At 41.0% G+C, this 15,016-nt stretch overlaps 1 protein-coding gene across 1 annotated transcript; it reads left to right on the top strand.

Moving 5' to 3' along the window:
- Window positions 1-318: 318 nt before the first annotated feature.
- Window positions 319-14,708, top strand: LOC119772655 (anthrax toxin receptor 1-like; the record flags this gene model as incomplete). The annotated part of the gene is made up of 4 exons (XM_038269171.1): window positions 319-417; window positions 506-673; window positions 3,322-3,402; window positions 14,181-14,708. Coding segments are annotated over 4 exons (603 nt in total), but the record flags the coding sequence as incomplete, so codon positions are not given.
- Between the last annotated feature and the right edge of the window lie 308 nt (window positions 14,709-15,016).

Genomic DNA, 15,016 nt, shown 5'->3' with positions numbered 1-15,016 from the left:
CTGCATTAGCAGGAGCATGACTACGATGAGGAGAGGCTGCAGGTGGAGGAGGATGGGAAACAGTGGCAGCAGCAGAAGGAGAAAGAGGATGATGAAGAGGAACAGCACAGGGTGATGAAGAGGATGAGGGGAAGCAGCAGCAGGCATAGGCTGAAGAGCAGGAGAATAGGCTGGGAAGGAGCGTGGAGCCGGCGGTCGCTTGGTTCCCGCGGTCGCGACATACCAGGCGGTGCGAGCTGCGAGGGCCGTCAATACCGCTCGCGGTTTTAATTAATTTTGAAATCTTACGACTTCTTTCTGTTCTGATTACGGCTGCAGGAGTCTGATGATGATGACGGCCTGCCGAAGAAGAAGTGGCCCACTGTGGATGCCTCGTATTATGGAGGAAGAGGAGTTGGTGGAATCAAGAGGATGGAGGTGATCAGCTCACGGTTCAATCAGCTCAACCAGATGGTTTCAGGTGAAGGTCAAAACGTTCACCACCTCCTCCTGCGTCCGCCTGCAGGTGCGATGGGGCGGCAAGGGCTCCACCGAGGAGGGGGCGAAGCTGGAGAAGCCGAAGAACGCAGTGGTGAAGATGCCGGAGCAGGAGTACGAACCATACGAGCCCAAACCTAAGAAGGCTCAGAACAAGAAGCCGCCTCAGAACCGGAAGTGGTACACACCTATCCGGGTAAACACACAACCAATCAGATCAGATCATTCCAGAAAGACGATCCAGGAATTGATTCGTTTTCATTTTCCTTCACTTCAATTTTTATTAACCACAGTATGAATGAACCGGTGTTTTGTCAGAACAGCATACGCTGTCAGATTGGCATATTTCATTGGTGGGCAATTCCAGTTCCTGAGGGCCACTATCCTGAAGCCTTTAGATTTGTCCTTGGTCAAACACACCGGAATCAAATGGCTGAATTACCTCTTCAGTATGCAGCCATTTTCTGCAGCCTCTTAATCATCTAATTAGTGGTTTCAGGTGTGTTGGACCAAGGAAACTTCTAAAAGATGCAAGGTAGAGGCCCTCAGGGACTGGAATTGCCCAGGCCTGGCATACATTGATCTAATATGCACATGAACAACATAGAAATATTCCCGCATTGTATTTTAGCAGCAGTGTACTGAGCAGCAAAACTTATTTTAACTTTTAAAAAAGAAAATCAGACTTGACTCCACTGTTATTTCTTGGATGTAGAAACAGTCAGACATGATTGAGGTTCCTGGGATGCCAAGAGAAGGAGCCTCTATAGCTGAAAACATATTAGTCAATATTAATTAAAAATACGTTACTTTAGTAGTAAAAATGTGTGTGGGGGAATTTAAATTTGGTTAGATATTGTTTTCATGTGTAAAATCATAAAAAAAAACATTTTTTTAGTTTAGTTAAAAACTAATCGTATGCTAATCTGACAATATATTCTGTCCTGACAGGATAGCGGTGTTCTGTCAGATGAGCATACCCACAGTCAATACCTGTTTATAACTTTAATTTATCCTTTTAATTTTGTATGAAAAATACACATTAAACTACCTCAACAGGCGTGTATCCCTTTAGTCATGTACAAAAATCTATTAAATTACTAACTTTTTGGTGTTTTTTTAAGTGTATGGCGATCTGACATTAAATTTTTGGTTTTTTTGTACATGATTAAAGGGATATACGCCCATTGAGATAGTTTAAAGTTTATTTTTCGTGCAAAACTAAAGGGATAAATGCAGATCTGAGTTTTTGTGCATCCGTCTTGACTATAGGTATGCTTGTCTGATGGGGTATGCTCATCTGACAGAACACCGGCAGCTCCATCCTGGCCTTTCTCACAAGAGCAGCCCTGTACCTGAAAATGCCGAGCTTAAAATTTACATTTTAAAGTTCATGAAGGCTCTCACTGTGATTCTCAGTAAAATGTTCATGTAAAAACACATGCAGCCTCCGACACACTGCTTACAGTGTAATGAACAGGGTACATAGGGAAACACATGAATGAAAGAAGAAAATTCATCTTAAACTATTTAAACCACCTAATTTTAATGTTTGCTTACCCAAATAGAAAAGCAAATAACTAAGGAACTGTAAGCCCACATTACACATGTGATAAATCATTTGAAAGCTAACACCTTCTAGTTTCTGAAAATAGTGTGACTAAAACACAGTCGGACCTGCAGCAGTTAAGATATGATCATAGTTGGGGTTTTTTTCTCTAAAATAATAGGTCTTATTTGAATAGCAGTAATGAAGCCATGCTTGAGAATAGGTGTGTGTCATTGTTTTACATTTATTCTGCTTCATGTCAACAACAACTGCAGAAAATGTCAGACTTCTAGGCATAACAGGAGTCATCAGCGTCTCCAAACCTCTCTAAATGGGCCAAATTATTCCAAATTGTGCTTTTTGCTTTTACACAACAATTTTAGCCCAAAAATCACACTGGAGCATTTTGATTGCCACAAAATATTTTCGAAGCAAATATTTTTCTAACTTTCCATCTAATTATCTAACAGTGTGCAATGATCCAGTCACTAATGTGTCTGTGTGCTGTTTACGCATGGCGATATATCAGGGCTGCACTATTCAAATGAGCCATTTTGCCAATTACCAATTAGCCAATTACAGTTATTAGCGAGCCAAACATTGCATTGGAACTTAACCAATAGCATTCGGACTTTATGAGCCATAATATGAGGGGAATCATCTGTAAAGAAGTCGGCTGGGAGGGAAAGCTTGTGATGCTTTATGTGGTGATTTTCTCATCATGGAATGTTTTTATTAAGAATATGCTGGATTAGTTTTTAATCGGTGGACACTTAAAAATAAATGGAATATAAATCTGATCTAAGATTGGATTTATAATATGGCCTCAGGAAGGCTTCAAAGATAGGAAGACAAAGCTTTATTTAAAAAAATCTGATTTAACATGCTGCTGTATCTTTATTAATTGTGCTTTGGTGCTCATGGTGTCCATAAAATGAACTTGGCAGCTGACTTGTGGAGAATCCGATCTTTCTAAAGAAGATAAAATGTCTATGTTGGTAAAAGTTAAACCGGTGTTATTTTCAAGCGTAGTGCTGCGCTGGCGACCCAGTGGAAGTTAAGATGTTTTAAACTATTTTGTCCTGTAGTTCTTTCAAAAGGGAAAAGCTTTTGTTATTTTTACCATGATATGTCAGCCAACACTTGATGTGGATAGCTTCTCCTGGCTAGCTCCGCCCCCATTATAGACGTGGGAAGCGGTGTGATGTCACCATCCCATTCCTTACAGGGAAATAATGATATTTGATTATTATCATTAGATAATGGCCACTAAGCATTTATTCTTGCTTCCTCAGGGTAAACTGGATGCCATCTTGGCTCTGTTTCGCCGTGGATATGACCAGGTGTCCCTAATGAGACCCCAACCTGGTGATCATGTAAGTTTAAATAAAACGTATGTACTCTATCCTCATCGGGTTTAACGTTTATTTTCAACATTTTTGCCTCTACGAAAAACAAACTTAAATGTATTTGTCATGATTTTATCCAAAGATCTGACCCACATGCAGGAAACCAAACAGAGAGACCATGGGAAGGTTTAACAGGTTTATTGAGAACTGGTAGCAATGGGTCCAGTGCTGCTCTGAACACTGGCGAACCGGGACTGAAAAATTAAGGGGAAGTTCCTGTGGTTAGTTCAGGCTCAGTGGGAAATTTGAGCTTCGATTTGCAAAAGGGAATAAAGGCAACAGGACTCACATTTCCAGAAAAGGTGTCTTTCTCTGAATCCAGTCGGTGTGGGTTGTTCCAGTAACTAACTTGCTCGTGGAGGGCGGACAGGGTTTACCCAGGTTGAGGTGTTTTCTTGAGGAACGGAGGAGCTGACTGCCACTTAGATTTCCTGCGGTACTTGAACGGTCTCTTGTGGAGATGAATCCCCTGCTCAGAGTGTAGCTCAAACAATTCTTCGGGGAAAAGTTGATCCAAATCTCCAGTTTGAATCCCCAGCTCAGTTTGAAGCTCAGACAATCCTTCCAGGGAGAGAAGGTCCAAAAACATCCAGTTTGTAGGATGACTTCCTGCCGAGAGGCAAAGACAAAAAACAACAATGTTAAAACTCAGTTTGACTCAGCAAAACTCAGCTTGGCTAGAGTACCCAAAACTGGCAAACACTCTGGCGTAGAGGTAGTGGCATTCAGTAGCTTAAGAGTCCTCCGGTAATGAGGCAACCATCCGCAGGTGTGTGAGAAGGCCAACGAGAACCAAGCGCCACCTGGTGGTGGAGGGAGAAAACACAAAAACACAACCCACACAAACTGGATTCCTAACAGTATTTCTTTAAAGAGATTAAGTGGAAGGTCATATATTGAGGAAAGGAAGCTTGAAACAAAGTGTTTTCTGCTTTAAAGTTGATATAGATCCAGTGGCGGCTGGTGGATTTTTCTCCAGGGGGGTTATAACATCAAAATAGACATATACCAAAAACCAGTCAAATATATACTACGTTATCACACCAGTATATTTATATGAATGCCAACAACAGCAAAAAAAAAAAACATTAAAAAAAACATTTTCTGAACAGCAGAGTAGTTTTTAACCGCCATCTTAGATTTTGTTTAGTCTTAGTCTTCAGAACGAACACTATTATTAGTCTGTGTCACATTTTAGTCATTACGATATGTAATAGTTTGAGTCGGTTTTAGTCGACTAAAACTTAAAAAGGTTTTAGTCAGTTTAATGTTGCAAAAAAATTTTATGTTTACAATTTCAAATAATAACCTGATTATTTCCCAGACTAACAGCTCTATCCTAGATACTGCAATAGCGGGGATAGAATGCTGCCGTGCAGATCATCATTGCTGTGGGGCAGAAAACTTTGATTTATAGAATTCTAATAAACTTTTTTTTTTATGAATTAATGCACTAATTTATAAAAAAGTGTCCGACAAAAGCTGTGAAAATGTCAGATTTAGTTTAACACATTATATTGGTTAATATAGCAGACAGAAAAGCTAACAAAACATCCAATAAAGGAATGGTTTAGGACATACAAGGTTTCCATCCCAAAGCAAACACTTCCTGATCTACTATGAAATATGCATTAAACACAGATCAATAAAATCTGCATTACTCCAAAAGGGCAAAGAATAAAAAACATTCTTCGTTCAATCTATAATCTTGGCTTTATTTCTGGGAATTTACCCCTCGGTTACAGTTGCTCAGGGGTCAAAGAAGGTTTAAATTCACAGGGTTTTGATGAGATAATTGCCTTGTAATGCCATGCCAATCCAGACATAAATTGAATGAATATGCTAACTAAATTATTGAAATATATAAAGGAAACAGAAAATGTTTTCATTGCAATACAAGGAAATAATTACATCATATTTAAATAGATAGAAAAGAGAACGATGAGAGAGAAATATTCAAAGATCTATGTACCTTTTCATCTGGATCTTTTTTTAAAAATAAACAGAATGCAATGAAATATTTGCTTTGGATATAATTTAGGGATTCCTTTTGGTAGAAATTAAAGAATGTTTAGGATCAACTCCTGTTAGCTGGGAGAAATAAAATCTTAATAGTTAAGACTAAATAATTTTTTAAGCTCTGCAAAGAATGATCAGCCACATATATTTTATTAAGCAGTGAGAGCAGGAAGAGCCATAATGCTGAGAGTAAACCATCATTTGGGAGCGTAAAGACTCTGAGCTGAGCTGCACACAGACGCATTTCTGCACAAGCACAGCTGGAAGAGCAGAGTTTGTGAGTCGAGCGCATTCCAGGTTATTTACTCTTCAATACTTTGTAAACATGAAAGTTGAAAAATATATAATTTCGAGCAATTTTAATTAATGAATAATGTGAAGCACTATCAGTTGGGTTCTGCCACACTGATGGAGCAGATTGAATTGCAGATCTGCTTTTAATGCAATGTTTAAATGTCCACTAGGATTTATTTTATTCTTATTTTCACATGGGGATGGAATTAACTATTAAAAATTTGTGAAAAGATCAAATAATTTTAATATTGTTTGAACATGGAAAGAAATGTCAGTTTAGTGCCCGGCTGCGGCAATGGTAGCAGGATCGGAGCCCAGAACAGGAATGCGATAGACATCTGGCAATCATAAATAACTGTCTTAGATCCAACATTCTGAGCGGTTTACTCCTCCAAAACGATTAACCAAAGGATTAGCAAATATTTTCTGAAAAGCGTCGGTGCTTATGGATTCCAGAACATTTTTTTTGGAGTCTCTAAGTTATGCAATAACCCTACCTAGAGTGGAAAAAAACAACAACATTAAGTCCCATACTTCTAGCTTGAGAGCCCCCCTGAGATTTCCACTGCTATAAAGATGTTTCAACCGTACATAATAATAAGTCATTTTGCTCTCCTTTCCACAGTCTCATTCACTCCCAGTGTTTCTGAGATGGCTGACACCTCGGCCGGCTCTCTGAATGCCGGTGAACCATTTGGTCTCTCACACCTGCTTTGCATTAAAAACTATAAATCATACAACAAAAAGAACCACGGTTCACATAATATCTGAGACTGAATGAGGAGAAATCACGGGTTTTATTGATCAGAGAACAAAGCTCTCTGGGGAATCTTAGAAATACGTCAGACAGATCCACTTAACTTATTCAAATAGTTCATAATTTTTCAGCTCCGCTAGTCTTCCAGATGTATAATCCAGTAACGCAGAGTAAAGACTCTGCATTATGAAAACTTATCCAGCAAGAATCACCGCATCTAAGGCACAGAGCGATATGTTTGTGACATATTTATACTTGGGAAAAAGGAATTCAGGTTCTTTTTAAGCTGTCAAACATATTTTAGGGTTCAGAAGTTTTCAGCAGTTTGTGTAGCTCATCAGCTACACATACACCAAGGCTGTAACTTTACACCAGAGGTGGCTAGAGTAGCCATAAATTTTAGGTAAGCAACAATAGGACTACTATAACATTGATTTTTACTTAAAGCTACAGTGTGTAATAATTACAGGGATATACAGTCAGAAATGTAATATATTATACATAACTATGTTATTTATCATCATCTACAAGCTCAGCCTCTTAACCTTAATATTTGCATTGCCTTAGAATTCGTTATTTATAATTACATAGGAGCGGGTCTCGCAGCCATGGAGGCAGACATCTTTGCGCTACGGCAGCACAGAGCCAACAAACTAGCGATTGCGAGATCGCCAAAACGTCACAACGATGTAGAAAAATAACGTGTATATTTATTATCTTAAGTCTACATGAAATCTATACCCTACACAGACTAATGAAATACTATCTGTAAAATTATCTATGTAAACAAACCTCATCACTTGAGAAGGTAGGTGATGCGGACGTTGTGGAAGACATTTTGTCCCGTAACGCTCGCCGTACTGTTGGGGGGGAGAAGCGGTGGGGGGGAGATGTTCATGTTGCTGCAGTTTGCAGTCTGACCGCTAGATGTCGCTAAAAGTTACACACTGTAGCTTTAAAGGTATACTATGCAACCGGTGTTGATTTTCCAGCGAGGCTCCCCCCAGAGGGCGAAAGTAAAAGTGCACTGTCGTAAATATGCACAGCTGTTCTCCTGGTTTCTCCGTCAAGCCAGGCGCGGTTGTTTTGAGCTTAGCAGACAGGCGAACGCAACGAATGACTAAGCATCTGACGTGCCGCAAACGCGCTGCTGCTCGAGATGGAAAAATTGATTTTTTGCTGCTCGACGCGCCGCGTCAACCAATCAGAGAAGCTGATCTGGGAGCTGGCAGGGAGACAGACACAGCGCTGATGATCAGAGCGCTATCATCACTCCTCTTGAACAGTTTATTGACGCCTAAATTAACTTAAAATGCAGAAATCTGCAATTCTTTTATTATCCTGCTGCCTGCAGTTTGGATTATTTAGATGAAAAACACCTACCAGCTGCCGCGGTGAACCGCGAGGAGGCGACCCGGCCAGAGGCTGCTGATGAAGGGATTCCTTCTGTCGGCGCACCGCTGATATGTGGGGGTCTGAGCGGCTCCGACAGAAAAAATATTGTAAGGCAGGATGATAATCTGAATGAACTGACTGCACTGATTACGTTTTCAGGTGTATTTTCTCACTTAAACACATATTAAAACTACTTTATTCCCACTGATCACAGCAAATATAGCTGCAAGGCAGAGAAAGGATAGTGAAGCTCCGCCCAACGCGCGTCAGACACACTTTTGCACCGCGCAGCCAGAGCAGCAAAGCTGCTTCAGCCGCGCGTCAGAACTAACTGGTACAAGCAGCAAAAATGAAGCAGCAGACGCGATTTTGCTGCTCCTGCTGTGTCCGGTGTGAAAGCAGCACTGCACAAAGATCGCCACTGTGCTAGCAACGAGAATGCTTTTAACTGGGGGGTGTAGCAGTTCTCGCCGTAAAGCAAGACCGACTCTCGCGAAACTTCTGAGCCTGTGGGTGCGGGCCGGTGCTCCTGCAATTGCAAGTGCAGCATTTCCCCCACAGACCCCAAGGGCGGCCGAGAATACCTTTGTTCAACCTGAAATGACTCATTTAATCATCCAAAACGTTTTGAAACACATTAATTAACTGAAAAATGTTGCATAGTGTGCCTTTAAGTAAAAATAGAGATTACTCAGCTAGCAGTATAGTGGCTGCTGAGGTACTGAGTGGCCATTGGCCTGATAATATCTAATGTTTAAAATCCTACAATCGGACAATATTAACTAAGAGAAAAATAAATAACATGACTACAAAATAGACACTTAATATTAAAAGCTTTTTGGGTGTGCAGGTGGGGCAGTGGTTAGTGCGCACAACCCATGTACAGGGGCCTTAGTCCTTAGCCGACCAGGGTTCGAATCCGAGCTGTGGTCCTTTTTTCTCTCATACCACCTTTCCCTTTCAGCCTACTGTCAAAAAACGAGCCACTGGTGCCGTAAAAAAATAAAAAATAACAAACCAAAAAAAATAAAATAAGCCTTCTGATGGCATTTATATCAAAAACATAATTAATGTCCCCAAACAAGGAATACTTGTATTAACCATACATGTAAACAGAGTTTAATGGGGCCTCCAGGAACTTGGGGCCCCCAAGAAACTGCCTATAATGGTAAATCCCCCCTTTAATATTTTTAGACATTTAATTTCAGTTGACCCTTGGCTTGTAAGGCAGCTTATCATGAACTTATGATGAACTTTTCTGTGACCTTAATTCCTGTAGGTTATTTAACCAATTTAATGAGCTCATTGTTCCACTGGGTGCATATGAACCACTTATCAATAGGGTACGCATGAATAGGAAACAACTGTTCTTAACAGTTGAGGCAAACGCAAAGTTTTTGTAATACTGATTCACTAAGGAAGTGCTCATCATCTGACAGATGTCCAATTAGTTTAAAAACTGATTGGGGCAAAGTCCCAAAAAGGCCCAATCTTGGAGCTTTGGACTGCATGCATGTTGTATTAGTCAGTAAAAGCCTCCGCACAGATTTCTCTACTATTTGTACTATTTGCCCTTGTTATATCAAAGTGTTTAAATCTATTTCTATTCTCGGGTTAATCTTAAATCACTGGTCCACTGTAGAAGTTAAAGGACCAGGGCAAAGTTAAAGTAAACTCAGGTTGTAAAAACTATTACGATATCTACTGTTCACTGTATATTTAACTGATCTTTGAATGGTGGAAGAAGAAGAATATCACAAGAATATCAGTAAAAACTAAAAAGCATTTTAAAGAATAACTACTGTAGTCTTGGGCATGCTTTGGTGGCGCAGTGGTTAGTGCATACGACCCATGTACAGAGTCCTTACAGGCTGGTTATCCTCCTGCAGCAGTGTGTCACAGTGAGCTTGTTGCAGATATTTTTGATTTATGCCAATTATTGAAGCGTGGTCTGCGCTATGTTATTCCACGCCACAGCCGAGAGGGATAATCAGGAACTAGCTGTGAGTCTAGATTAGAGACTGACACGGGAGTGGATTTTCCCACTCCCACAGAAAAAAATTGTGTCCCGTCCCGATCCCTGGCCAGAGTAGAAATCTAAATCCTGTCCCGTCCCACTCCTGGTGAAATTACTCCCACTCCAATGCCGAAAAAATGTCAGTCTCTAGTTTAGATACGGCCGAGGCGATGAGGAAGTGGGGGCTTTTTGTCCGACAACGGAGGGACATGAGGGCCAAAAAGAGCGGGGATCCAGGTGGAAAAAGGGTCCCAGCGTTCTTGCACACCTCGCTCTTCTAGCTGGTCTATCTTCACGAGTCATTTTCCTCAATGGCGGTCATACAAACAAAAAAAGGCTGTAAGTTACCAAACAGAAGATATGCCTAGTGTAGAGCGGATGTAGATTTGACCAGTCAGAGGCCTCCTGTCTGCGATTATCTACAAATTAGGAGAAGAGCAGCCGGGTTGTGGTGGTGGTGGGGGGGTTCATTTGTGTTCACTGCGACGCACATGCAGACGACCTGGTTTCTGAGTATAAATCAGCCTTTACTCCTCGACGCGGCCGACCCGGGTTCGAATCCGACCTGTGGTCGTTTACCGCATGTCTCCCCCCTCTCTCATACCCCCTTTCCTGTCAACCTACTGTCCAAACATACCAGCCGCTAGAGCCGTAAAAACACGAAAAAAATAGATAAATAAAAATGTAGTCTTTAAAGTTACTGAAGTAAATGTCATTGGATAAATGTATCTAGTTACTACCCATCACTGCAGTAAACTGGAAACATGACTTTGGGTAGAGATGGTGGTACTGTACATCTTGGAAATCAAGTTAAATAGGCTCTATTAAAGGACAATAGAGTTTTCTGTTACCACAGTCAATTAGACAGTTTTAGATCTGTTTTTCCAACAGTTTAAATAACTTTAAAATACAGGTACAGAAATATTTACCTTGTTTTTTTGCTTGTTTTTTTCACATCTTTTCTCCATCTCTGTTCAGTACCTTCTATGTTATGTTCTTTTTTCCAGATTAACATTGCTTTCTATAGTATGGGTGCAATAACAGAAGCTTTAGTGTAAGTCCAGGTCAACTTGTACAAGCTTATGTAAAGCTGCTGTAAAATCTGCAATGTACAGATTGTATTTAAAGCCTGTGTTATTGGCAATAGGGATCTGCTGTAAAGGCTTCTGTTGCCTTTGCTCTGGCTGCGGCCTGGTCTCAGCTGTTAGCAGGATAGCATTTGAATGCTTCAATCAGCAGGGTTAGCATTTTAGCTCGATTCTTCCTTGCATCAACGTAAAGTTGCTTCCATGAGGCTTATAATTTGATTTAGAGCCAACTACATAAGCGTCGTTAGACCTATTTAAGGGTGGCTTCAGTCATCCTTTCTTTGGCATTAGCCACCCTATAATTATGTTGCGATTTAAAAAAAAATATTTATTTTTTTCTGTTTTTATTTTTTCCTCATATTTTCCCAAAACAAATGCAGTAAAGCACCGAATAAAAGCCATAAAGAAGACAAGTTAATCTGAACAATCATAGGCGTAACTTCCTTAAGGACTGGTGTGGACATGTCCCCACCAATCTTGACCGGTAGGGGGACAGTCCCCACCAATATTTTGTACACGTATTTTGCTTTCGGTGCTGTGTATATCTGATTAAAACCCCATTCATGCCGCTCCTCAGAAAGAAAATAAAAAAAGTTCTCCCCGCTGCTCACCGTCCACAAACCCCGACAAAAAACTCAGAAAAAAGAATCTGTTGCCTCTCGCTTTCTCCCCATCACCCCCCTCCGCCTTCTCCCCATAACACCTGTCGCTTCCCTCCAAAAATGCTAATCCATTCAGGGACAGCAGTGGACTCAGACTTGCAGGTGAGAGGGACTTGGACATCAGAAATGTAATATTAATCAGGCACTGGGTGCAGCTCAGCGTACAATAGCCTATGATGGGTTAACGGGTCGGGTTGCGGGTTAAATATCAACGGGTCGGGTCGGGTTCGGATTTGAATTGAAGATATCCGGGGGTGACGGGTCGGGTTCGGCAGTCATCCTAAAGGGTTCGGGCGGGTGCGGGTTGGTAAAACTCGACCCGTGCAGGTCTCTAAGCTACACTACATTCAGTATCGTTGCCATAGAAACAGACAACAGCGCCAATATTTCAGAATTATACTAAAACAACGCAAATAATTTCCCACATAAAAAACAGGACTTTCAGTCCATTACAGTTTTCTGTTTTTAGAGGGTTGATTATTTTGCGTTTATTAAGTGATGGCTGTGGTATATTAGCTTTCACTGCTATAAGCTTTCGCAGCAGTGATTGATTAATTTAAACACCTGCTCTACTGATGGTCTATCGGAGTTGGTGTTTAGGTTGGACATAAAGAACACCTTTTATTTGAAGCTTCTTGTAGCTACTGTTTTAATCCCGGCTTCACTTAAAACTTTTTCCTGACTTTGATAGTGTTGCCATTCAGTAGCAAGCACTGCGCCCCTTTTTCTTTTATATGTACATTTAAGATTTAGCGTGTTAAGTTGACAACTCATGAGCAAGCTGCTTTTTGCAATCTAGCAGGAAGGTAAGGATAGGATCTTGCAGGTGTGATGTCACTCTGCAGGGGGTCCAAAGATAAAAGATTTAAACAATTTTGGCATTGGAATTTCAGATTTAAGGGAGTTATAAAGTTCACTTAGTAAAAGTGCAAATAATAAATCTGATTACCGATTACTTTTAAGCTGGTTGAACATACTGCGACAGACTGGTGACCTGTCCAGGGTGATCCCACCTCTCACCCAGAACGTGGCTAGAGATATGCACCAGCACCTCCTGATCCCACTGAGGGATAAGGTTAAAGAAAATGGATGGTTGAACATAGTCCGCTCTCCCAGATTCTATCAAATCAGTATTGATACCCTCAGGGGCAGATTTAGGAAATTTGGGGCCCCAGGCAAAGACAGGCAGGGGGCCCCCTGAGAAGAAAACCCATAAAACAGACCCATTCTACAGATAGAGAAATGTTAATAGAATAGACATCCATTATTTGTTCTAGGTTTTGTCCCTCTCTTCTTGTCCCTTTTTCCTCTCTATTTATCAGCGTTCTGATGGCCTTTTAGCCAAAGGATTTTTATCAAAAACATAATTAATGTGCACAAATAAGGATTAGTTGTATTAACCATACATGGAAACAGAGTTTTATGGGGCCCCCAGAACTTGGGGCCCTGGGCAACTGCCTAGTATTGCCTAATGGTAAATCCCCCCCTGGATACCCTGCTAGTGGATGTTCTTGACAGAAAGACGGAGTTGCTTAATCATATTCTGCTTAAGGTCCCATAAGATCTTGTCCGAGTCCTGGTTTAAAAGTAAATTCATTTTAAAAAGTGACCCAAAATTGACTTTCAATAATTGTTCTACAAAATTGATATATTTATTTGATTTCTTTCATTTGTACTGTCTGTTTAGATTTATGTGATATTTTTTGCACAAAATATATAAGTGAATATTGTAACAGTTATGTTTTCAACTGTAAGCATTAAATTGATAAATGTTTTTCGCATTTTTTTGGCTTTATCCTTTCCAACAAAAAAAAAAAGGCGTCGCGCAGGTAGCTCCCTTTCCTTATGAGCCGTCCCCACCAACTTTCAACACAAAGTTACACCCTTGTCTTAGACAACGCCTTAGCAGGTGCACTGAAAAAATTTCGGCGCGCGCTATGCGCGCGCAATATCTTCTAGGGGCTGAGCCACCCTTGTCTCTTAAACCTAGAGACGCCCCTGGCCAACTACATACTTTTTTTTACTATTAAGCAGTGCTAAGCCCAAACCCTAAATAAACCAAAAATTACCAGTTCATATGTTATTTAATTTTAGCTTTATGATTAATAAAGTATTTTAAATCAAACTATTCACCTAACATTATACAATCCTACACAGACTGATGAAATATTATTTATAAAATGATGGGCTAGCTATTTGGCAGAATATGTATCAAAGGAAGAAAGACTGGATTTTTGTCCATAAAAACTCTCATTTAATGGTTTTAGGTGGTTGTGTTCCTGGATGCAAGCCTTGGTTTGGCTTTTCTTCCACTGATGACTTTTTTGTTGCTCCCTGTTAAGGTAGAGAAGTATAAAAATGGTTAGTACTATGCTGCGGTGTTCAGAGCTCAGCACCACACCTGCCTTCCCTTTGATGACCTTCCTCTCGCTGCTGATCATGGACGCTGCTGTTTAGGGGTTTCCTCTCTTACCACTTGGGCTGCCGTTAAGCGTTTCTTTCTCTCCATGCAGGGTCGATGTATCAACTTTACAAGAGTAAAAGATGACTCTGCAACCAAGGCTCCGCCCCGTTCCCCGATCCATGTGCCCTCACCGCCTCCCCCCGACTACCATCCCATTACCCGCCCCACCTCACCATCTCCAACCAGCCCACCCACCAGACCAGCACCATCAGGCCAGGTGCCTCCAGGACCACCGCCATCCCGCACGCCACCAGGTCCACCCTGTCCTCCACCGGCCCGCCCTCCACCCGCCCTTCAACCCTGAAACATGTGGACAGACCTCCTCCACCCCCCCATCCTGTCCACCCTGATATCACATTGATATTGCTACCCTGAGCGTGTGTTTTCTCTTGAAGCCGCAGGTCCTGCTGCCAAATATGCTCCTGCCTCATAGCAAAGAATAGATGCATGCCGAACCTCAGACACGTGTGCTCCTGCTGTTGGATGGGATATAGAGTCTCAAGTTGAGCTCTAAGCTCACAATCTTAGTCATGTGACATGTTCCTGCATCTCACCTGATTAAATCCCTAACTACAGATGAGGAACATGTTTGGATTGAATGGTTTTTGTAAATGTTTAAAGCTAAAGCAAAGTTTAACTTGACATTTATCAGATCTTGAAGGATTGTTGCTGGACAGCAAGGCAGAGACACAAAGGGATGTCCACTGAAGAGCATCTAAAGATATTTACATTTATTTCTTATCTTTATCAACTACTGAATTATGTGGTTGCAGGTTATTTTGCCCCATTTTTATTGTGAATCCTCGCAGTTTTGGTCAAATGTCACAAGAAGCTTCGCACTGACCAAGCAGTGCAGCTTAATGAGAGAGGGAATAGAAATATACA

This window comes from Cyprinodon tularosa, unplaced genomic scaffold (genome assembly GCF_016077235.1).
Source record: "Cyprinodon tularosa strain WSP-4 unplaced genomic scaffold, ASM1607723v1 ctg722, whole genome shotgun sequence".
Lineage (NCBI taxonomy): Eukaryota > Metazoa > Chordata > Actinopteri > Cyprinodontiformes > Cyprinodontidae > Cyprinodon > Cyprinodon tularosa.
Note: the sequence above shows the minus strand (reverse complement) of the source record. Positions and strands in the feature narration are given on the sequence as shown.